The 24,062-nt window shown below is 35.3% G+C and overlaps 1 protein-coding gene across 6 annotated transcripts in view; it reads left to right on the top strand.

Moving 5' to 3' along the window:
• Positions 1–24,062, top strand: part of LOC107910550 (uncharacterized) — a 51,453-nt gene that overhangs the window by 4,730 nt on the left and 22,661 nt on the right. For all 6 annotated transcript variants that reach the window (XM_016838421.2, XM_041088230.1, XM_041088231.1 and 3 more), the window contains exons 11-34: positions 110–270; positions 444–602; positions 1,592–1,684; positions 1,796–2,147; positions 2,462–2,575; positions 9,785–9,880; positions 9,953–10,020; positions 14,358–14,478; positions 14,556–14,780; positions 14,907–15,134; positions 15,231–15,340; positions 15,496–15,592; positions 15,879–15,977; positions 16,062–16,202; positions 16,338–16,406; positions 17,195–17,656; positions 17,742–18,188; positions 18,296–18,409; positions 18,617–18,801; positions 18,947–19,055; positions 19,130–19,273; positions 19,436–19,711; positions 19,793–20,467; positions 20,671–20,883. In XM_016838421.2, coding sequence (XP_016693910.2) covers positions 110–270; positions 444–602; positions 1,592–1,684; positions 1,796–2,147; positions 2,462–2,575; positions 9,785–9,880; positions 9,953–10,020; positions 14,358–14,478; positions 14,556–14,780; positions 14,907–15,134; positions 15,231–15,340; positions 15,496–15,592; positions 15,879–15,977; positions 16,062–16,202; positions 16,338–16,406; positions 17,195–17,656; positions 17,742–18,188; positions 18,296–18,409; positions 18,617–18,801; positions 18,947–19,055; positions 19,130–19,273; positions 19,436–19,711; positions 19,793–20,467; positions 20,671–20,883 — 4,758 coding nt within the window. The remainder of the gene's footprint in view (positions 1–109; positions 271–443; positions 603–1,591; positions 1,685–1,795; positions 2,148–2,461; positions 2,576–9,784; positions 9,881–9,952; positions 10,021–14,357; positions 14,479–14,555; positions 14,781–14,906; positions 15,135–15,230; positions 15,341–15,495; positions 15,593–15,878; positions 15,978–16,061; positions 16,203–16,337; positions 16,407–17,194; positions 17,657–17,741; positions 18,189–18,295; positions 18,410–18,616; positions 18,802–18,946; positions 19,056–19,129; positions 19,274–19,435; positions 19,712–19,792; positions 20,468–20,670; positions 20,884–24,062) is intronic.

The raw sequence follows: 24,062 nt of genomic DNA, 5'->3' as shown, positions 1-24,062 counted from the left end.
TGCCTACTAAGAAATAATCGGAATGAGAAAGAGAAAGAGAAAGAGAAAGAGAAAGCGAAATGCTTCTTCTATTCAAGTCTTGAAATTGATCTGTTTCGCCCTTTAACAGGCACAATATCATGATTGGATAAAACTTTTAGAAGTCTTTTCAAGATATAGGGCATATGTTGAAATTTCCCATTTAAGACCTGTGGTGCCAGTTTCGAAGGAGTCTTATGTTTTGTGGTGGCGGTATGCTGCTATGGCGGCATTGCATCAAAGGAAAATGTGGTACATACATTGCTCTTTTTGTACATATTTTAATTTGATAATTACTCATAAGAGTACCTCTTGTTTTCTAATCTGAACACTTAAATTAAACAAATTTCAAAGTCACTTACATCTCTTTGCTGTCTGCTTTGTGATTAAATGTTGCCCCCCCTTAAACTGCATAACAATTTCAGCTATCGGTTCTCGTGGGATCAAATTCGGCATATGTGCCAGCTTCGTCGACGTTACATTCACTTGTATGCCAGTATGCTACAGCAGTCATCACGTGTTGTCAACATAGAAATTAGGGAGGTTGAGAAAGCTCTCGATTCAAAAGTAATTCTTCTATGGAGGTAACAAGATTTAGCTTTGCCTTAACTCTCCGCTCCCCTTCTCTGAAATGAAGTCAAACTTGGTCATTGATTTGCTGGGACAAATATATGCATGCTGGACATCCCAATATTCAACTAGTTCTGGAAAAACCATGTTCTTTGTTTAGTTTAGATATTGTTCAAGTAATTTCTACAAAAAAGTCATTTAGGCTTTAGTGGCAAATAGATAGAGTAGCTTGCTGTGAGCCATCATGATCATGATGGCTTAGGCAATTATTGCACTAAGTTGTCAGTGCTTTTTTAGGTAAATTAGTTTTCAAGGTCCTTTATCGTCTATTTCTATTTGGTGTATGGTGTAAGTGGTCACGACCACTATCTATGAGAAAACATAGTAAAAGCTCCAACTGAAGTTGTGCTTGTTACACAAATGTTATTGCCATGTAGTTTTACTTATGCATCAATATCTCTTTGAAAGTGGGAAGATTTTTGTCTGAGTAATTTTTTGAAATTAGTCATCGGTGAACCAGCAGTCTTGTTTTTCACTATGAAGCATGGCCATAGCTCCACCCATTCTGTACCATTACATTGTCCTAATGTTATATGGACATGTATTTGACGTGGGTGGACATGTGTTAGATGCCTTCAGATATGCAAAGAAAGATGTTAAAATAAATAAATTCAGATATGGGACAGATATGGCCCGTCAAGTGACAGAATTTGCCATAAAAGAGAGAGATACACTATTATGAATGTTTTCTCTTGGTCTGGCCCTTTGTCATAATCCGTCTTTATGTTCAAATACTCATCAGGATTAGACATTATTGGATTACCATGATCTATGTTTGTTCCTTTTATATATTAAAATTTTATTCAGTTGTTGAATAGGTTGCTCCAGGTTTTGTATATGTGAATCTGTTATTAAAAGTGATCAAGGATATTAATGTACATGTTATAACAATTTTTATCTTTATCTAATGTTCAACATTTCCATTTCTACTTGGGTCAATCAGGTTACTTGCACATGCGAAGCTTGAATCTGTAAAGTCTAAGGAAGCAGCCGAACAGAGAAGGCTTCATAAGAAAAGTTGGTTTACATTGGGATGGTAGGTAGAAATGTAAAAGGATTGCTTTGTCACTGAGTTCTATGATTTTTACCCCCAAAATTCCCCTTAACATTAACTTCATTTTGCAAATTCTATTCAACTTAATCTCAGGAGAACACAATCTGAAGATGCATCTGACGGGGATGCTTTTGATGGATCACAGTTAACGGAGGAAAGGTTGAGTAAAGAAGAATGGCGAGCAATCAATAAATTACTCACTTACCAGCCAAATGAGGACTTGATGTCACATTCAGGGAAGGACATGCAGAACATGATCCGGTTTTTTGTAACTGTATCTATTAGTCGAGCTGCTGCGAGGATCATCAATATAAACCAGACGGAGATTGTTTGTGGTCGATTTGAACAGCTCCATGTGTCAACAAAATTTAAACATCGGAACACCCATTGCGATGTAACTTTAAGATTCTATGGTGTCTCTGCCCCTGAAGGTTCACTTGCTCAGGTTTAATCGAGTACCTCGTTTTTGAGCTGTTTCTTTCTCACAATTCCTTAGTTAATGATAACTAAAGATATCCAACTAAGATGAATACCTGAGAGTATCTTATAATCATATCAACCTGTTTTTTGTTTTTATTTCTGGTAGCTAGCATGTTTCAACTAGTTTTTTTTTTTTAATTCATATTGTAATGTGCATCTTTTTTTCTCTTCAAAAAGTTATGTTTGTTTATTTAACAAATTCAAATCGGTATGTGTTACTAGATTGGATATACATATATTTATATATCTATATTATCTGATGTTTGTCCTTTTTTGCAGAGTGTTTGCAGTGAGCAAAAGGTGAATGCATTGACTGCTAATTTTGTACACTCACCGGTGGGAGAGAATGTTGATTGGAGGTTGTCAGCTACAATTTCCCCCTGCCATGTCACGGTAATTTCTTTGATCCTTGAAGGGAAAGGGGATTCCAAGGTTTACATCAACGTAGAAATGGATACATTTACTTGCACTACACTTCTTGACTTGAGTTTAGTGTCTCTAACAATAGATAGTGTATATTGATGTCACTAGAATTAATTCAATCCTAAAAAATAACGATTCTATAGACTTCTATATAAACATTTCAAATCTCTATCAAATTGGGGAAACTTATAACTTAACTAACAATTCCTCTAGGCTCTGTTGACCATTGACTATTGATAGACTTGTTAATCAACGTTGATCTGATTTTTTAAGGATAAAGTTTTGTGATTTTATTTATTGTGAAGATTATATTTCCTTGAGTAGTTCAACATAGTTGTGTATATATATTCATGTAAATACTTAAGTTAATGGACAAGGAAAAAGAATTCTTATTTTCAGCATGATATCAAGAGCTTGAGAATCTAGATTTAGGAGCTTTTTTTTTTTTCCGAAATTCTCAAACCCTAGAAAATCCAATTTTGTACTCTTCTTCTTTCGGCCAATTTTTTTTCACTGCTCCCTTCAACAAAGTCGCGTCCAATCTCCGGAAAAATCTCAAAATCCTATGCCCAGACTCCTTGTGCATGGCCCTCATGCGCCACCCATACCTTCGGCATCCTTGCCCACATGCCGGTGAGTGCAGCCCACCTCCGTCGACTTTGATTCTCAACCACCACTGATGGTTTTGTTGGTGTTTCGCCGATATCCCTTGCTATTATTGACTCTAGTGGTGTTTTTTCCTTTTAAGAGAAAAAAATGGCCGGCACAAAAAAAGTTATTTATGATAACCCTTCGTTACAAGTCAATCTAGTAAAACTTGCTGGGCACAATTATCTCGCATGGTCACGATCGTGCTTATTGTTTATCAAAGCTAAAGGACTACAGGGGTATATTACTGGTGATTTGAAAAAACCCGATGTCAATGATTCTACTTACTACCAGTGGGACTCTGATAACTCTTTTGTTATGTCTTGGCTTATCAACTCTATACCGCCTTAGATTTCCAGAACATACTTGTTACTTAACTCTGCAGAAAAAATATGGCAAGCAGCTGCTCTCACCTACTCACAAGTTGGGAATGATACTCAGATTTTTGAAATCCGCAATAAAGTTCACAACACTAAGCAATGTGAGATGTCAATTTCTTAGTATTTTTCTGAACTCAGTTTATGGCAGGAGCTAGATTATTACCAAGACAACTGTACTGGAGATGCAATAAAGTTTCAGAAGCTTGTGGAAAAGGAGAGGGTTTACAACTTTTTGGTCTAGTTAAACACTAAGTATAATCAAATTTGGGTTCAAGTTCTCGGAAAATTCATTTTCCTTCTCTTAAGGAAACATACTCCAATTCCAGCAAAAAGAAAGTAGAAGAGTATTATGCTTTATACAACATCAACTGAGAAGGCTGGGTTGATCACTAGTGCTTCTCAAGAACCAAACAAAGATGATAACATTGATAAAGATAATCTGCAATGTGATTATTGAGGGAAGCCATGACATACTAGGGAAAAGTGCTGGAAATTACATGGTTGACGCACCAGAGGCCATGGAGGAAAACAAAATAAGTCAAATTAGGGTTGAGCAAACTTGTCTGAGGCTACAGAGTCATCTACAGAAACTGCATCCACTGAAATATTTTCTTTGGATGAAATTCGACATCTCTCTCTTGTCCGGACTTGACTCTTCCTTGAACCCAACATCCAATTTTGTTAAGTCATGTATTGCCTTTAATGCTCACAATAATACTAATTCATGGATTATTGATTCTGGCGCGAATAGACACATGACAAGTTCCTCAAAGTTTTTTAAACTACTCCCCAAGTCAAACAAAAGATAGTGTTAAGATAGCCGATGGGTCTTTTACTCTTCTAACTGAATAATGTTCTGTCAACTATACACCCAATATTAAACTATCCTCTGTACTACATGTTCCTCATTTTTCTAGTTAACCTTTTATTTGTTAGTGCCATCACAAATACATTAAACTACAAAATTGAATTTTTCTTTGATCATTGTGTATTCCAGGTTCTTCAAATAGGGAGGAAGATTGGCCGTGGTAGATTGCATGATGACTTATATATGTTGGAGGGTAGTAGTGGCTTTGTTCAAGCTTTTTTTTTTTTGAGGCAATAAGGTTATCAATCAAGAAATAATACAGTGACATAGGCGGTTAGAACACCCATCATTTTTTGTTATGGAAAAGTTATATCATAATTTATTTTCAAAGACTTGGTTTGATTCATTGTTTTATGAAGCTTGTGAGTTTGCTAAACACACTAAAAATTCTTATCCTTTAAGAAATAATAGAAGTAATACTCCTTTATGGTACAACTCAATGTGTGTTCATCATCCTTAAATGTGTGTTCATTGGATATTCTCCAACACAGATAGGATACAAGTGTTTTCATCATCCTTCACGATGAACTTTCGTTAGTATGATTGTTACATTCAGAGAAACTGAGCCCTATTATGGTACAACTCAATCACCTTTTCAGGGGGAGACCAATGAGAGAGAATAAGTGATACCTAACTAAGTAACTATTGAAAAACTTATGCCAGACAACACCATTGTTCAAGAGGGAGCTATTGTTCAGGGAGAGACTCCTATTCAAAAGGAGATTGTTAAGCGTTTTGACAAACCAGATTTAATGAAGTATTAGAGAAGGATTAGAATAAAAGACGCCATCATGCAACCGACTATGTGCCAAGAATCTTTCTTTTTTGGTGAGTTACCCTTACTTTTCTATCTTTCAAATGATTTAAATAAGCCTAATGCCCAAAGAAAAGGTGTTAGATCCTGTACGAGACACCCTATGTCTAACTTTATCTCTTATGCCTCATTGTCCCTTCCCCATTGAGCATTTGCCTTGTCTTTGTCCTCTGTGTCTATTCCATAAGATTGACATGAAGCATTTGAAGATCCCAAGTGGAAAAAACCATGGTTGAAGAAATGAAAACACTGGCAAAGAATGAGATTTGGGAGCTAGTTACTCCAATAGACAAGAACTTGGTGGGCTGCAAATGGGTGTTTTTTGTGAAACACAAGTCTGATGGTTCGATTGAAAGATTCAAAACTAAATTGGTTGCTAAAGGCTTCACTCAAACTTATAGAGTGGATTATTAAGAGACGTTTTCCCCTGTTGCCAAAATGAACACAATCAGACTTCTATTTTCTTGTGCAACCAACCTTGACTAGAACTTACAACAATTTGATGTGAAGAATGCATCCATACATGAAGACTTGGAAGAGGAAGTGTATATATAATTTTCTCTTGGATTTGATAATAAAAAAACGCATGTGAAAGTATGTAGATTGAAGAAAGTCTTGTATGGACTAAAACAATCTCCTAGAGCATGGTTTGACAAATTCCGCAAAGTTATAGTCACTTTTGGTTATCAACAGAGCAATACTGATCATACCTTTTATTTTATGAAAGATCACAAGGGTAAGATCACTTTCCTTATTGTATATGTTGATGACATAGTGATGATAGGAGACGATAAGAAAGAAATGGCTCACTGAAACAGTGTTTGACTTAAGAATTTGAAATCAAAATCTAGGAAAGTTACAATATTTTCTGGTAATTGAAGTTGCCAGATCAAAGAAAGGAATCTTCCTCTTAGAGAAAATATATCCTAGATCTCTTGACTGAGACGAGTATGATGGGATGCAAGCCTATAAAATCACCAATGGAAAGCAATCATAAGTTGCAAGTTAGAATAGAGGAGTCAGTGGATAAAGAGAGATATCAAAGACTAGTTGGTAGACTAATTTATCTCTCACACACTGAACCTGACATAGCATATGCAGATATAAGCCTTTACAAATGCAGATTGGGTTGGATCTCTGGATGACAGAAAGTCTACGTCTGGATATTGCACACTTGTGGGAGGAAACTTAATCACTTGGAGAAGCAAGAATCAAAGTGTGGTTGCTCGATCAGGTGATGAGGCAAAATATAGAGCGATCAAGTCTTTGCTGAAATTAAATTATCCCTCAAAAGGGTAACAGAACAGGGTGTCATCTCTTCATTTTCAAAACCCTCTTGAAGAGATGGTTGTGATGAATAAAGGTAGGGTTCATCCTTACGAAATATTATATCCATACTTACATAATACTTTCTAGATGGCAGATGATAACATTTGTAACCTTTCTGTGTGGGAGAGCATCTAATGAAAACACATTTGCTTGCTCGAGTATCCAGTTTGCTCCCATGTAAAAAATGAACGAAGCAAACACAACCAAAGACTTTCGGTGAAACTAGGTAATCCATCTTGCCCTGTAAGGTTTCAATGGGACTTTAAAAATCAAGGACCCGAAGAGGCATTCAATTTATAAGATAAGCAACAACCAAAATCGCATCCCCCAATAAGGCTTTGGGAGGTTCATAGTGAACATAAGTGATCTAGCAACCTCCAAAAGATGTTGACTTTTTCTTTCAACAACACTATTCTGAGCACTTGTACCTGGACAATTGGTCTGATACAAAATCCCATATGATTCTAAATAATCATTTAAGTTATACTCGGTTCTATTATCAATTTGCAAAATCTTAACCTTAGCATCAAACTGAGTAGCAATCAATTTATGGAAAGAACAGAAACACGAGAAAACATCACTTTTGGACTTTAATAATAAAAAACCCATGTCATTTGAATGCAACAATCAATAAATGTAACAAACCAACAATTACCAAATAACGAAGTAAGGCGAGTAAGGCCCCAAACATCCGAATGAATAATCTCAAAAGGAACAGTACTATTATTACATAAATGATAATTATTTCTTGTATGCTTAGCAAACTCATAGGCATCATAAACTAAAGAGTCTAACTGAGTTCTCGAAAACAAAGTAGGAAACATCTTGGTAAGAACAATAAATGATGGATGTCCTAACTGCCTATGCCACTGAATTATCTCCTGGTTGACATCTTTATTTTCTCCAAATAAGGCTTGGGACATAGTGGACAGTTGTTTTAGAAGATATAAGTCATCACACAATCTACCACTACCAATCGTCTTCCCTGTTTGGAGGTCCTGAAAGACACAGTGATCGGGAAAGAATTCAAGTTTACAATTTAAGACTTTAGTGATAGTACTAATAAACAAGAGGTTAACCGAGAATTTAGAAACATGGAGGACAGAGGATAAAATGAGATTGAGAGTACAAACAATAAAACCTGTTCTAGAGACGGAGGTAAGGGAGCCATCGAATTGTACATTATCTTTAGATGGATAAGTAGTATAGTTGAATAAGCTTTTGTTTGACCCTGTCATATGTCTATTCACACCAGAATCAATAATCTAAGATTCCGAAGTAGATGGGGCATTTAAAATAGTACCTGATTTTGCATGATTAAACTTGACAATTGAGGTAGAGTCTAATTAAGACAACAGGCGTCAGAGATGTTGAATCTCATCCAAGGTAAAACTCCCAACAGAAGTGGACTTGTCCACTGTAGTCACGGAGTTTGACAAATGTGCTTGAGGCTGAGAATTACCCCGTAGTTTTCCACCAAAACCTCGAGTGGGGCGACCATGCAACTTTCAGCACGAATCTTTAATGTGTCGAGGCTTACCACAGTAGTCACACGTCAAGTGATCATTGTCAGACTTACCACTCGATGAACCATCGTGGTTAGCAATAAGACCAACTTTCTCAAGAGGTGGATTATAGAGCATAACAACACGACGACTCTCTTCCTGTTGTACATAGGAGTATGCCTCATGAAGAGAAGGGAATGAAGTTTTGCCAAGAACTTGGACCTGAATCTGATAATACTCAGTATTCATCCCAGCCAAGAAATAAAAAACGTGCTCCTTTTCCACCATATTCTAAAATTTTTCAGCATCATTGGTACAAGATGCCTGAAAATCTTGATAATTACCACAACCCATTTAATTCAGCAAAATGTTGAAAAATCGTTAGCTCCCCCTGTTTTGTACCATGAACCTTATTACGAATCTAAAAAATTTGCACATCATTCCTAACACGAGAGTAGGTGAGAGCAGTAGTATTCCAATTTTTTTTCGTAGTATCAAGTAGAAAATAAATTTTGAAAAGATTGGGTTGCATAGAGTTGATAAGCCATGTCATAACAAGAGAGTTCGTTGAATCCAACTGACTAAATGTTGAATCAATGAGTTTAGGTTTCAATGTTGTATCGGTGATGTATCCTTGCAAGCCACGAGCCTTGATAAACAACAAGCAAGACCTTGACCAAGTAAGGTAATTATGTCCATCAAGCTTCACAAGACTAATTTACAACGAGGGATTATCGGTTCGAATCACGAGCTTCTCGTCCTTAGACATAAGACTGGAAAAACAACTAATACCAAAAAAAAATTTGCTTGAAAAATCCGGGGAAAGAAAACACCAAAAAAGAATACAAAAGAGATCCCAAAAAAATTTAGCCAAAAAATTGATCAGAAGGGAGTAGAGAGCATAGAGATGGCATTAGAAAAAATACGGCGGTAGCAGGTGAAGTCCACGCACGGCACGTGAAATGAAGCTGAAGAAGCTTGCAATGGTGCGTGAGGCCTACATGCAGGTTTTCTGGGTACCGGAGTCTGGGGTTTTTCCGGCAAGTGGATTTTGACTCCAATGGTAGGGGCGGTGAGAGAAAAAAATAAGGCTAGGGTGGAAAGTATAATTTTTTTTGTTTCTAGGGTTTTTGGAACAAATTTTAAAATCAGAAAAAAAATCCCAAAAACCGGATAAAAGAACTGATACCATGATGAAATTAGAAATAAATACTCTAATGTATTGAGGAAACACTCTTTCAAAAGTATGTATTTCTTAGAAATATTTACAACTATATATACATAAAGCATCAAATCAATTAAGAAAAGAAAATCTCTAATTACTATCTATAAAAATCTGCTGTAATATCTAAAGATTTGCTATTCAATGCTATCAAATAATCAAATATTCTCAACACTTTAAAATTGAGATTGTTTCCTTTTAGTTTAAGATATGAGCTTGGGGTGGCTAAATTTGTTTCATTTTATGTTTGCCCCCTTTGATGTTTATTGATGCTTTTTGAGATAATGCATTATCTACACTATAATTGTAAATGCATTTGGTAAGTGGGCCTTTGTTTACTTGCTCTATCCTCGTTTACTTAGTTTTATCATCTGTAAGTAGATAGGGTTTGATAAATTATTATGGCTTTAAAGGTTTTGAAGGAAAGTTTTGATCGCTTTCTTGAGTTTGTGAAGAGGAGTAATGCAGTTAGTCCAACTGTTACATTGGAAACTGCTACTAAATTGCAGGTAATGACATTAATAGAATGAGTATATCCTCTATGATCCTTTATGCTAATATTTATTTAAAACCAATTGCAGACAAAAATCGAAAAAGTGACTCGTCGAGCACATGAACAGTTTCAAACAGTGCTTGAGGAGCAAAGCAGGTTAAATGTTTCTTTCTACTTTTATTTGTGTTATTCATCTCCATACGTTTGATCATTTTAATATTTGTGCATTTTTATTAAGATATATTATGTTTATGTTTTGTGTCTCATTTGACATGTCAATTTGATGACATACAATGGGCATAAGGCAACAAATGCAATCTGATGCAAAGGGCTTGAATTCAAGAAACATGTCTATGAAATGGTTTTTATTAAGAATGCATAACTGTGGATGAGTAATAGATGAAAGACTATAAATGTTGGCATCTGTCAGTTGTTGATTGGCATAAATTGAGACAATGAGATGAAATTAGCTAAGTTATTGATAGCTTGGCCTTATTATAGAAATTGTAGTCCATTACATAGTTTAGATGAAGTTATGTAAATTTCATATGATTGAGGGGAAGATCAACTCTGATGCAAGGTTTTGCAATGTTGCATGGTATCTACTGAAAAGTTTTTGGTATTTAAAGTGGAAAGATGTCCTCGTCGCTGTAAGTTCACAGCTTGACACACACACAAAAAAAAGAATATGTAAGTTTAGGTTCAAAAGAGAAAAGGATAGTAAACTAGCCCTGCTAATGAAAAGGAAGCTAAACTGTTGCTGTCCTTTTTTTTTTTTTTTTGCATACCTTTGCTGTTTTTCCTCTGTGATGAGTTTGGATTAAATTTTGGTATATTTTTCTTTCTGTTAACGGAAGCAAAGAAGAGAACATATACACGAGTAGACTGATGAAAAGTGACTTGTATTTCATCTCCAGAGTTGGCATTTTCATCTACAAGTCTATATATAAGGAAAGAAAATAAAATAAAATCCTAGAATTAAGTCTAAGAATCTGTAACACTCCCCCTCAAGTTGGAACATAGATATTTGATCATGCCTAGCTTGTTAATTAGATAGTCAACTCGATTGCCATTTAGTGTCTGTGAACAAATCAGCAAGTTCTCCTATCTTCACATAACCCATGGAGTTTGAATTGTCCAAAATTCTCTCGAATAAAGTGACAATCAACATTGATGTATTTAGTTCTTTCATGATAAACTAGATTTGAGACAATATGAAGAGCTGTTTGATTATCACACAAGAACTTTACTGGTGACAAGTACTCCAACCCAATTTCAATTAATAGATGTCGTATTCACATAATTTCACACTTGGACTGTGCCATAGCCTTGTATTCCAATTTTGCACTAGATCAAGATACATTTTGTTTTTTGCTCCATGATACTAAAGCCTAGTTTAGCAATGTTTCTAAGAAGCACTTTCAGGACAAAAAATGCTTTTGAGAGAAAAAGTGTTTTTCAAATGCCAAAAATTGGCCAAACGCAGAAGTAAAAAATTTGATCTTCTATCAAAAGCACTTTTTGTCCCAAAAGTGTTTCTTAGGAGTATTGTTAAACTAACCCTAAGTTTCCTCCAACAAAAACACAATACCAGTAATGGACCTTCTATCCATATTAGATCTGACCCAATCAACATTTGCAAAACACTCGATGCTGGTATGCCCTTGATTGTTGTATAATATGCCGCATCCAGGAGCTCCTTTCCAGTAACTTCGGAACTTATAATCTGCTCTAGGGCTATCCAATGTTTGACTATGGGTGCAAACATAAACTAGCTAACAATACTCACAACAAAAGCGATATCCAAACGGGTACAGTAGTTTAATTTTCCAACTATCCTCCTATACCTCCTAGGATTATCTTTTGTAAGATGCACATTGGGAACCATTGAAGTATTACAAAGTTTAGCTACCAACTTTTCATTCTTTGCTAGTAGATCAAGAACATACTTTCTCTGAGACAAATTTCCTTCTTGCTTCTTGTCATTCCTATCCCCAAAAAATTCTTCAATTGACCCCAAGTCTATCGTGTGGAACCTGGTATGCAAAAAAGACTTTAGAGAAGAGATCCCTATATCATCTCCTGTAATAATATATCATCAACATATGCTAAAATAAGAATAACTTTAGCCTCATATCGTTTATAAAACACCTTATGATCGCAATCACTTTTCTTCAATCAAAACTACTGAACTACCTCGCTGAATTTTCCAAACCAGGCATGAGAGCTTTGTTTTAATCCATAAAGGAATTTCTTTAGATGACAGACCTTTCCATACTTCCCCTGAGTAATAAACTCAGGTAATTGCTCCATATAGATTTCTTCTTAGAGATCTCCATGCTTTCTTGATATCTATTTGGTGTAAAGGCTAATAATGAGAAGGGGTTAGTGGGATGAATAGACGAATAGGGGTGAATTTTGCCATAGGAGAGAAAATATTTGACTAATCCACTCCATAAGTTTGAGCATATCCTTTTGCAACTAATCTAGCTTTATGTCTAGCCACTGAGCCATCTGGATTAACCTTAAAAGTAAATACCTATTTGCAACCAATAGTTGTTTATCAACAGGTAAATCCACTAGGTTCCGAGTACCATTTTTGTTTAATGCATGGAGTTTCTCAAACATCGCATCATGCCAACCAGGATAACTCAACCTCTCAAACTATCTTAGGAATAGAAATGAAATCTAAGAATGCAATTAAAAAGCAAAAAGTAGAAAAATGGTTATATGAAACAAAATTAGAAATAGGATGGACACATTGATGTTTACTTTTACGAGGAATGAGAAGGTCAAAGTCACTTGGAGTTGGATTAGACGATGAAGACACTGGTATAGGGTTGGATCTGATGATGAAGGCATTGGTATAAGATATCATGAGTCTTTTTTCGTTTGGAATAAACTTAAGTGATCGGTGGCCTTGTCAAAGTAGGAGCTGGAGAATTAGAATTTCTTTGTTGATTAGTAATAGTGTAAATTAACAATCATTTTCCTCCTCCTATTTCGAAAGATTTGAAGGCGTCTCTTCTGAAAAGAATGTTATTTGTTTTTAGAATGCAACATCAATAGACATCAAGTATTTGTTGAGGTCTGAATTGTAACACCCATACCCTTTTGAAGGCAAAAATATTCTAAAAATACGCATTTTAAGGATTTTAGATCAAACTTAGTGACAAAAGATTAAATTAAAGACAAGGTTAGGTAAATTTAATACCGACGATAAGATGATAGATGGACTTAGATTAATACTTCCAAAATCAACAACTTTATAGGTGGATCTATTAGTAATAATAATAGGAGAAGGTAAATCATGTGATTGAAAGTTAGAGAAAATGTTAGAATTACCTATCATATGATCTATAGCTCCTGAATTAATAATTCATTTGGATAAAGAAAAAATAAAATATGTATTTGATTTACCTAAATCTACAAAGGAAGCAAAGTGACTCATGATATGACAAGAAGCAACAAATCTAACAAAAAGAAGATTACAAACTATTAATCAATCTCCTTAACTAATTTCAGCACAAAAAAAAATGAGAAGAAGAGCCCAAAACAGTACTGAAACAGTTCCAAAACAGTACCTAAATAGTATTGAAACAGTGCCAAAACAATACCCGAATAGTTCCCAATTGTGAACAGTACCCATATAGTGCCAAAACAGTACAAAACCCAAAACATCCCTGAAATCATCCTCAATCAGACTTTTGACCACTAGGATTGGGTCTGAACCAAAAGTCGGTGTCGGATCCAAAATCTAGTGACCAGCGGTGCCACATGTGCCGGCGCATGACATTGGAGCGCAACCTTTGTGTTGGCGCGTGTGCTTCACACGTGACTTTTCTCGTCACCGAAATTTTCAAAACCACCAAGGAGACCCCGCGCTCCTCCGTGTGCCAGCGGTGCATACCCACTATCAAGACCTTCAAAAAGAATCCCAAATGTATCGCATTTTAGCTGATGAAACACGAGTTCAAAATATCGAGTGGGCTAGCTTTGATACCATGTTAACGGAAGCAAATAAGAGAACATATACAAGAGTAGACTGATGAAAGATTACTTGTATTCATCTCTGGAGTTAGCATATTTATATACAAGTCTATATAGCCTAAATAAGGGAAGAAAATAAAATAAAATCCTAGAATTAAGCCTAAGAATCTATAACACTTTCAAACATGAAGACGTAGGAACACTTTTTCGTAATTTTTGTCAATTATTGTTGTGAAGAGTAAGTTATCGAATTTATGTTTCAGAGCAATGTATACTTTATTAGTTTGCAAAATAGTGTTTTCTTGATTTTTAGTCGATGTTATGTGGAGCATAAAATTCATACATGTTAGTATTGATTGTTACCTTGCTAAATAACTTTGGGTAACTATTGCAACACTGGATTTTAATGTTCATTCTTTCTTGCTTCTTTTGCCGTGTTTTAAGTACAGAGAAAACCCATGACACTTTCTAAAGATTATTTACTTTTCTGCTTGGTTTCTCAGATTTGCTCTGGACATTGATCTTGATGCTCCAAAAGTTAGGATTCCTCTAAGGGCACGTAGCTCTTTCAAATGTGACAGCCATTTTCTGTTGGATTTTGGTCATTTTACTTTGCATACCATGGTATGTGTATTAGCTAATTTTCTCTCAAATTTCCATTAATTACTTTTCTTTGCTTACATATTTAACCATCATGGCAGGAGAGTCAGTCTGATGAACAGAGGCAGGATATCTATTCTCATTTCTACATATCAGGAAGGGATATTGCTGCCTTTTTCAGAGATTGTGGTTCTGATTGCCAGGACTGCAGTTTGATGAAAGAAAATTCTAGTGTTCAATCAATGGTGATGTCTCCTAGGTTGGAGAAGGTTGACAATTTCTATTCTCTTATTGATAGGTGTGGAATGGCAGTAATTGTGGATCAAGTATGTGTGTGCGCTTTTTTTTTTTTTTTTGCATCAAGTAACACCAACACCTATCACTAGATAAGCTTCATATTGAAGTTCTAAAATGAGACCTTATTTAAGTTATGCTTGTGTATCATATTGCAGATTAAGATTCCCCACACTAGTTTCCCATCAACACGTGTGTCTGTGCAAGTCCCAAATCTTGGCATTCACTTTTCACCTGCAAGATACTGCAGACTTATGGAACTGTTGAACATATTGTCCTTTGCTATGGATCCCTGTGTTCAGCCTGGTGTTGTCGATTTCCAAGTTGGAGTGGCTCCCCGGAGTGTTTCAGATCTCGCTACTGATGCTAAAATCCTAGTTTGGCGGGTTGGCCATTAACTCCATTGTAAAACCTAGTTATATGGTTCCTACTTGCCTTCTATTTGCACCTGATTTTGTCTATTATTGACTTTGATGGTTCAGGGTATTGGAAACTCTGTTGCTTCATGGCAGCCCTGTTTTATTGTGCTGTCTGGGTACTATGTTTATGTTTTGGATTCTGAAAAATCCCAGAATCATCTGCGGTACTTGAGGTTTGTAGCTTTCCTTGTTTTTGCATTTGTTCCTTGGCTAGTTGGTTATTATTTCTCACTCTTTTTTAAAGTCAATTGGTTTTCCCATTTTATTTGATAGCATTATGGCATTTTTAGCAACTTTTAATCTAAATTTTAATTTTGGAATCCTACAGCATGGCTGGAAGACAGGTGCATGAGGTTCCATCAACAAATATTGGTGGGTCTCCATTTTGTATTGCTGTGAGTCCAAGAGGGATGGACACTCAGAAAGTGAGCAACTGAACTTGTGAGCAAAGAAATGGTTTTTCACTAGATGTTTTATTAAACTGAACCGGAAAAATCTCTCATTTGTACTTGGTTGTCTCAAAGTACCTGGTTTATTATAATTCTTGAAATATTTTAATTAAACACCTGTATGAAAGTGTATTGCTTTGACTGATAAAACTAGGTACCTGGGTTAAAGTATTCTATTATGCCTATGCTTTAGGATCTTATGTCTTTATAGACTTAATTTTTGGTTCGCTTTCATTATGAAAAATATGAATATCTTTTCCAGGCTTTGGAGTCTTCAGGTACCTGGGTTATTGAATTCCAAGGGGAGGAAGAGAAGGTGACTTGGTTGAGAGGACTTATACAAGCCACATACCAAGCTTCTGTATGATGATATTAGTTTTCCTTTTAGTTCTTTGCTTTCTTTTTTCTTATAGGTGCTTATTTCTTGGACTTTTTATTCTTGTAGGATCCTCCATTGGTTGATATACTTGGAGAAACAACTGATGGCATAAGTGAATCTGATGATCCTCAAACAAGAAATTCAAAAGCTGCTGATCTAGTTATTAATGGGGCAGTTGTGGAGACAAAGCTATGCATATATGGGGAGGTTAGTGGTTGTACAATTTCTTAAATGCTCTGATGGTTAATTGGTGACTTCTCACCAGAACTAAGTTCTAGGTATTAGCCAATGTCTTTTTGTAATACTGTTATTATATCTACTGAATGAGCAATCATATTGCAGACAGGCGAGGGTGTTGCTGAGAAACTAGAAGAGCAACTGATTATTGAGCTTCTTGCTAGTGGCGGAAAGGTTTATGACTTTCTTTTGCTATTTGGTGCTATTTTATGGCAGTAAAAGTAATCCAGTGTGGAATTGTTATTAGAAACTAGAGCTGAAACATTTTAACTCAAGTCCAACTTAAACTTTTTGAATTTGTTCCTTTATTTTAGGACTTGAAAAGGGCTCTAATCTATCCTTTTTCCACTAATTTCTAATAGGAATATGCTCTTTTGGCCGTTCCTTTGGCCTTCTGGAATAGAGATATGTATCTTGTAAAACAAGTTTTCTTCATAAATCAGTCACACATATTATTTAAGCCAAAAAAAAATATATGCAAATTCTGTCTTATCCCATCGTCTTAGAGGTGAAAGACCTTGTGATAGAGTTGTTTAAGTTGAGGTTGCAGGTTCAGTCCCACTTAGATATCAGTGTTATTTTCCCCCTTAATGGTTGAAGATTGTCCTTAATAAGGTGCTTATATGCATTGTCATATTCCACTCATGGGATCAGAAAAAAGGTACTTTCATATGATTTCTATACAAGGTTAATCAGGTCAGAAATCACTATAACCTTAACTAGATGTTTTAAGTAAATTGAATACCATTAATTTCCTGTATGCCCTAAAAATAGATCTTGGCCGCGGCAAATAGCCAGGTAGCTTGTTATTTCTTTCAACATTCTCCAATAAATATGCTGATGTACTTTTTCTGCTCTACAAATTATATTTCAATGTTCTCGAATAAATAGAATATTTGTGCATGTACATTACAAATTGGTCTATATGTTGCTATTACCTATTCAGCAATATCTTTTAACAGGTTAAAATGATTAGTTCAGCAAGTGAGCTTGTGCTTAAGACAAAGTTGCATTCACTGAAAATTAAGGATGAGCTTCAAGGTCGTCTGTCTGGCAATCCACATTATTTAGCCTGCTCTGTGCTGAAATATGACAGTTCACTTGAATCTAATCAAACTTGTGATCTGAATGGAGATGAGATGTCCGGGGTGCACCAAGATGATGATGATACTTTTAAAGATGCTCTGTCCGAATTTGTATCTTCAACTAACTCTGATTCTCTTTCACATCATATGGATATGGTGGATGCCTACAGATTCGAGTCTGATGAAGTTCTAATTGATGAACAAGATCTGGCACAAGGAAAGGGACTTTCTGGAGAGATATTTTATGATGCTCAAGGTGGTGACGATTTGGATTTTGTATCTGTTACCTTCTCAAAGAAGGGTTCTGGATCACCCGTTTATGATGGTATAGACTCAAAGGTATATAGAATGAGCATCATTGACATCCAGTTCAGTTTGATTGATTGAATTTATGTTAATTTAGCGGCTAATTTGTTTATTTCAGATGAGTATTCGCATGTCCAAGCTGGAATTTTTTTGTAACAGACCCACACTTGTTGCTTTGATTGGTTTTGGCTTCGACCTAGGTTCTGTCGGTAATAAAACAAGTGTTACTGATGCAAATGGAACTTCAAAGGATAAGATGGACAAAGGAAAGGCTGAAGAAAGTGGTTGTGTTGAAGGGTTGCTGGGATACGATAAAGCTCGTGTCGTATTTTATTTGAACATGGATATTGATAGTGTCACTGTGTTTCTTAACAAGGAGGATGGATCTCAACTGGCAATATTTGTGCAAGAAAGTTTCCTGTTAGATCTTAAGGTCCGTCCAGCATCCCTCTCAATTGAAGGCACATTGGGAAATATGAGACTCCGGGATATGACACTTGGAACAGATAATTGGTTAGGTTGGCTATGTGATATACGAAATCCAGGAGTTGAATCCCTTATAAAGGTACATTTTTTTGCTCATTGATATATGTTTATTAGCATTTGAGTCATTTAGGTTACTTTTTATTGTATTCATGCATGCTTGCTTACTTCACATTTTCCTTCTTCCAGTTTAAATTTAATTCTTTCAGTGGTGGAGATGATGATTATGAAGGGTACAATTACCGCTTGTGTGGGCGACTTTCTGCTGTTCGAATTGTTTTTCTTTATAGGTTTGTTCAAGAGGTATGATGGGATACAGTTTAAACTGTGCAGTTTTAGCATTAGCATCATCCTATTATGGTTAAACCTTAACATTTAAGAATTGAAGTTCACTTTCACAAATAGTCAAAATTTAGGTGCTCATTTATTCATACACTATTCTACTTTATCTTGTTTTTATCACAATGTTTCATATTTGGTCTATAAATTTCAAGAAACTTGGTTTGGCAGATAACAGTTTACTTCATGGAGCTTGCTACCCCACATACAGAAGAAGTAATAAAACTTGTTGATAAAGTTGGCGATTTTGAGTGGTTAATTCAGAAATCTGAAATCGATGGGGCTGCTGCTTTGAAGCTGGATCTTACATTTGACACTCCAATAATTATAGTTCCTAGGAATTCAACGAGCAATGAGTATGTTTAATTCTCCATTATCTTAGACTTGCAAAGTAGAACAGAACACTTAACTGTTTTGGTCCCTTTTAGTAGAAACTGAACTCTCCAGGATTTTTGTATTATTATTTAGTGTGAACATTACTAATGTATTTCCATATGACAGGTTCGTTCAACTTGATGTGGGTCTTCTAAAGGTCAGAAATAAAATAAGTTGGCATGGATTTCCTGAAAAAGATCCTTCAGCTGTTCGTCTTGATATTCTTCATGCTGAGGTACATAGCTTATAATTATATAGTACCACATATTTAACTATTGAGCTATGATTATAACCGTCTTAAATTTGCAGTTTCTTGGAGTAAACATGTTTGTGGGAATTGATGGTTGTATTGGCAAACCATTAATTCGTGAAAGCAGAGGACTTGATGTTTATGTTCGACGAAGTTTGAGGGATGTTTTTAAAAAAGTCCCAACATTTTCTTTGGAAGTTAAGGTGATCTTTGAACTTGAAATGCTTTTTGTGTTCTATACTAAATCTTTTCTTCTTTTTCTTTTTTTTAGTGTGTTTTAGTGGCTGCTCCCCTTTATTAGAGCACCTTCCTTTTTAGCAGTTATTTATAATTCTTCAGTTAAGTCCTTTTGATGTTGTTTGCAGATTGATTTTTTGCATGGTGTAATGTCTAATAAAGAATATGATGTTATTCGGGATTGCATAACTATGAATTTGAATGAAGCCCCTAGCCTCCCTCCAAGTTTCCGTGGTAGCAAATCTGGTTCTAAAGATACAATGAGGCTATTGGTTGATAAGGTCAACTTGAATAGTCAGATGCTTCTATCTCGTAGTGTAACCATTCTAGCAGTTGAAGTCAATTATGCACTTTTGGAGTTGTGTAACGGCATACATGAGGAATCACCTTTAGCTCAAATAGCTGTGAGTATTGATATTTACTAATTATTACTGTTTTAAATGTTGTATGCCTTGACTTACTCTTACTCTTTCTTGCTTTTTTAGCTAGAAGGTCTCTGGGTATCATACCGGATGACTTCATTGTCAGAAACAGATCTCTATGTGACTATTCCAACTTTTTCGGTTCTTGATATCCGTGCCAATACGAAGCCTGAAATGCGGCTCATGCTTGGATCATCTGCTGACGTGCCGAAACAAGCTTCCACTGGAAACTTTCCTTGCTTCTTAAACAAGAGCAGCTCTAGCAGAGTGAACTCTGAAGCTGGTATTGACTTGGATGTACCAATTTCTACAATGTTCTTGACAGATTGTAGATGGCGACTGTCATCCCAAACATATGTGCTTCGATTTCAGCAACCTCGAGTGCTTGTTGTACCGGACTTTCTTCTTGCTTTAGGTGAGTTTTTTGTGCCATCTTTGGGGGCAATAACTGGAAGGGAAGAAACAATGAACCCCAAGAATGATCCAATTAGTAAAAACAATAGCATCATACTTTCTAGTAGTATTTATAAACAGAATGAAGATGTTGTGCACTTGTCACGGAGTAGACAGTTGGTTGCTGATACCCATGGCATTGATGAGTATACGTACGATGGTTGTGGAAAGACTATTGTCTTAAGTGACGAGAATGAAGCAAAGAAGTCACACCCTGCACAATTTTGTCCTATTGTGATCATTGGGTGTGGTAAGAGGTTGCGATTTGTCAATGTAAAAATTGAGGTATTGCTGCTGCTTCACTTTGTATTTAACTATGTCAAATCTTTCAGCTACTTTCTTTAAAGAGCAAAGTTTATCTTTGATGTTTGTGTTGATCAGAAACTTGGCATTCATGATTGAAAATCTAATTTTTCTTTAAAATTTTTTGATTGTATATGCTATCTTTTTCACTTTTTATTCTTTTTCTAAATTTCTTCATTCATCAGAATGGTTCTCTTTTGAGAAAGTATACATTCCTGAGCAATGATAGCAGCTACTCAGTGTCACCAGAAGATGATGTTGACATATCGTTGATGGATAATTTAAGTTCCAATGATGATGAGAAGCTTGAAGAGAATATGGAGTTAACAAACACTCCAAAGACTTCATGTTTACAAGATGGCCCAAATGTTGCACCGAGTTTCACTTTTGAAGCACAGGTAGGTATAATTCCATTAATAGTTGTTCCCTACATTAAATATTCCTTTAAACCCGATACCTTTAAAAAAAACTTATAGTTGTTTGCTTGAATTGTTGAACTGTTGAGTCCTTTTGTGAGAACATCCTCAAGTTGCACTATCTAGTTTCTCCTTTATGAAGTGTTTGTCTAGTTCAATGTTTTTTGTTCTGTCATGTTGCAATGGGTTGTTTGTGATGCCTATTGCAGACTTAATATAACAGTAAAACCTCAGTGGTCCTTACCACTTAATCTTCAAGTCTTTTAAGATAATCTTTAACCACAACAATTTATAGGTTCCTTGTGCCATTTCCAAGAATTCTGCTTCAGCACTAGACCTTGCCACCACATTTTGTTCTTTACTCCTGCAACTCACAAGATTACCGCCAAGAAAAGTGCAGTAACCTGAGGTGGACCTTCTGTCAACCATCGAAATGGCATAATCAACATATGTGTATCCTTTTAGCACTAGCTCTGTGAAGTTTTCAAGAGAGTTTTCAATAAAACCGTTATCATTTTATTAAGTAAAGAACTGATTTTAAATAGAAAAAAGACTCACAACATAATTGGGAAAATAATTCTCTTATTCTAATAAACTACTAAAAATACGAAAACCATTCTTACAAAATCTCAATTAATTATTCTAATATTTATCTACCAAAATAACTTAAAAAATATCCCAAAATATATAGGGCTTCAACACGTATGTCAACACCCTTCCTCAAGTTGGTGCATGTATATCAATCATGCCCAACTTGTTTACAAGAAAATCAAAGCTTGTTTTAGAGAGCCTTTTGGTGAGTATGTCAGCAATCTGTTGTTTTGAAGAAACAAACGACATGCACACTTGGCCTTTTTGAATCTTCTCCTTGATAAAATATTTATTAATCTCAACATGTTTAGTTCTGTCACGTTGGATTGAGTTGTGAGAAATGTTAATGGAAGCTTTGCTATTACAGTACAACTTCATTGGTGAAGTTATTGGTTTCCTCAGCTCTTTCATAATTTTATTTAACCATATCATTTCACAAATTCCTTGAGTCATTGATTTAAACTCAGTCTCTGCACTACTTCTTGCTACAACACTTTGTTTTTGCTTCGCCAAGTCACAAGGTTTCTGACCGCTGATCGCCTGTGCATGTAAAACAAACAATTTTAAAGTACAGTTTTAACTGGAAGCGCACAATGTCAGCTTTAATATTTGTAGTATTAATGGGACACTCGAGTATCTTAAAGATCGAACCCAAAGGATTGTCAAGTGGATAAATGTGTTTATCAAGTTAATTACAAGTTAAATAATTATTAATCTAATCAAGTCAGAAATTATTAGTGCAAATCTAATTAAAATTGTTTATTAACTAAAATTAAACTAATTAAGCTAAATTTTCTTCCTAATGTTTTAGATAATGTAAATGATTAAACGATGGTCGATTAATTAGTTGAGTGATAATTAAACTAATGAATTTATACTGATTATATTGGTTGTCACTCTTAGTTAGGAATCTCCTCTCGGTCTCATCCTAGACTAAAACATACCACCTAAGATTACCTCTTTATCTCACTTAGGCATATAAATTACCTCTCGATCTCACTACTCGGCACGATTATATCGAACTATCTAAGGATAAACTCTCCTTTCGGTCTCATCTATTTAGGTTTTCCGCTAGAGGCGTCAATTCTAGTGAATTAAGCATTTTGATATAATAGAATAACGAATCAATCAAGAATAGACATCAACTTAAGCTAACAAAAAATAAAACAATCAATATCCAACAAATTTAGCAAATATTCAAACTCTCAATTCAAATAAGCATTTTATCAAACATATTGTAAGTATAAAACAAAAGCAAAGAGTTTAAGAAAATGCTTATTTAATTGAGAATTTCCATTGAAGCCCAAGAATTTGTCCATCATTGTTTGCAAAATCTTTAACAATAAGGAAGAAAATAAACAACAAAATTAAAATCTAACCTAAAAAGAAAAGAGAAAACCTACCCCTAAAGCTATTGAAAACTAAAGGAAACTATCAGCCAACAAAATCTAAAATGAAAGGCTTATAAAGTTGTATTTATAGCCTACTAACATTTAACCTAACAATAATCATTTTGCCCTTAAGTGAAAATAGACTTAAGCTTGTTGGACATAAAATTGTCGATATCGCGATACCCACAACAATCTTGAAATGAGTGGTTCTGGGATGTCTCGGTATCGCGATACCATTACACTGTATCGCGATATCACTGTAGTTGGTCTTGATTCTTTTCATTTCAGCACTGTTAGAGGTATCACGACTTCTATGCTTCGATATCGTGATATCCTCCTTCTGAGTGATATTTTCTTCACGTTTGGACCACCATTGACTCCTTACACCACTTAATCAACTTTTTAGGTTCTCCATAGCATGATTGGCCAATTTGGGTCTAAAAATGGCTTAAAACTAATAAAAATAATTTATTAACAACAAAACTAAAAATCATAAAAACATATAAAAGACATTTAAATTGCTTGAAAATAAGCTCCTCAAGTGTATTAGAGAGCTTAATTTGATGTATCAAATTACGGTAGATCAGGTTCCTGCACAAGGTGTGCAAGTTAAGAAAAGAAAATGACTACTAGTCATGTGATCACTAGCTCCAGAATCAACGATCCATGTGTTTGTTTTACAAGGCTTCACATTGAAAAAATAGAAGAATTAGTGCCTAATTGGGCAAAGGAGCAAGAAGGACTATTGGATGAGTTAGGAATAGAAGAATTCATCCAATACTGTGGTGATTGAAAAAACTTGTGTAGATGCTCTAGTTGTTCCTTAGTAAGTGGAGACTCTTCTAGAGAACTTTGTTGCTCATGATTTTCATTAGTCGTTTGGAAAGCTTTGTTATCCCCAGATTGTGAAGCACGACCATTGCCACTCTCTTTCTCTTATTTGTCGGTTTTCCATGGAGCTTCCAACATGTTTCTTGAGTGTGCCAATATTTTTTTATGGTGGTCGCATCAAAGTTTCTTTCTTTTTTCACTATCATTATCATTTTTAACAGTCACAAGAGTAGAATTATCATCGTTAGCTTCAAATCTTGACCTTAATGTTACTTTTCTCCTAGTCTCCTCTCTTCTAACCTCAGAAAAAATCTCACAGAGTGTTGGAAACGGTTTTTTTTCCCAGAA

Source organism: Gossypium hirsutum, chromosome D02 (genome assembly GCF_007990345.1).
Source record: "Gossypium hirsutum isolate 1008001.06 chromosome D02, Gossypium_hirsutum_v2.1, whole genome shotgun sequence".
Taxonomy (NCBI): Eukaryota; Viridiplantae; Streptophyta; class Magnoliopsida; order Malvales; family Malvaceae; genus Gossypium; species Gossypium hirsutum.
The sequence above is the reverse complement of the archived record's forward strand: the minus strand, read 5'-3'. Positions and strand labels throughout refer to the sequence as shown.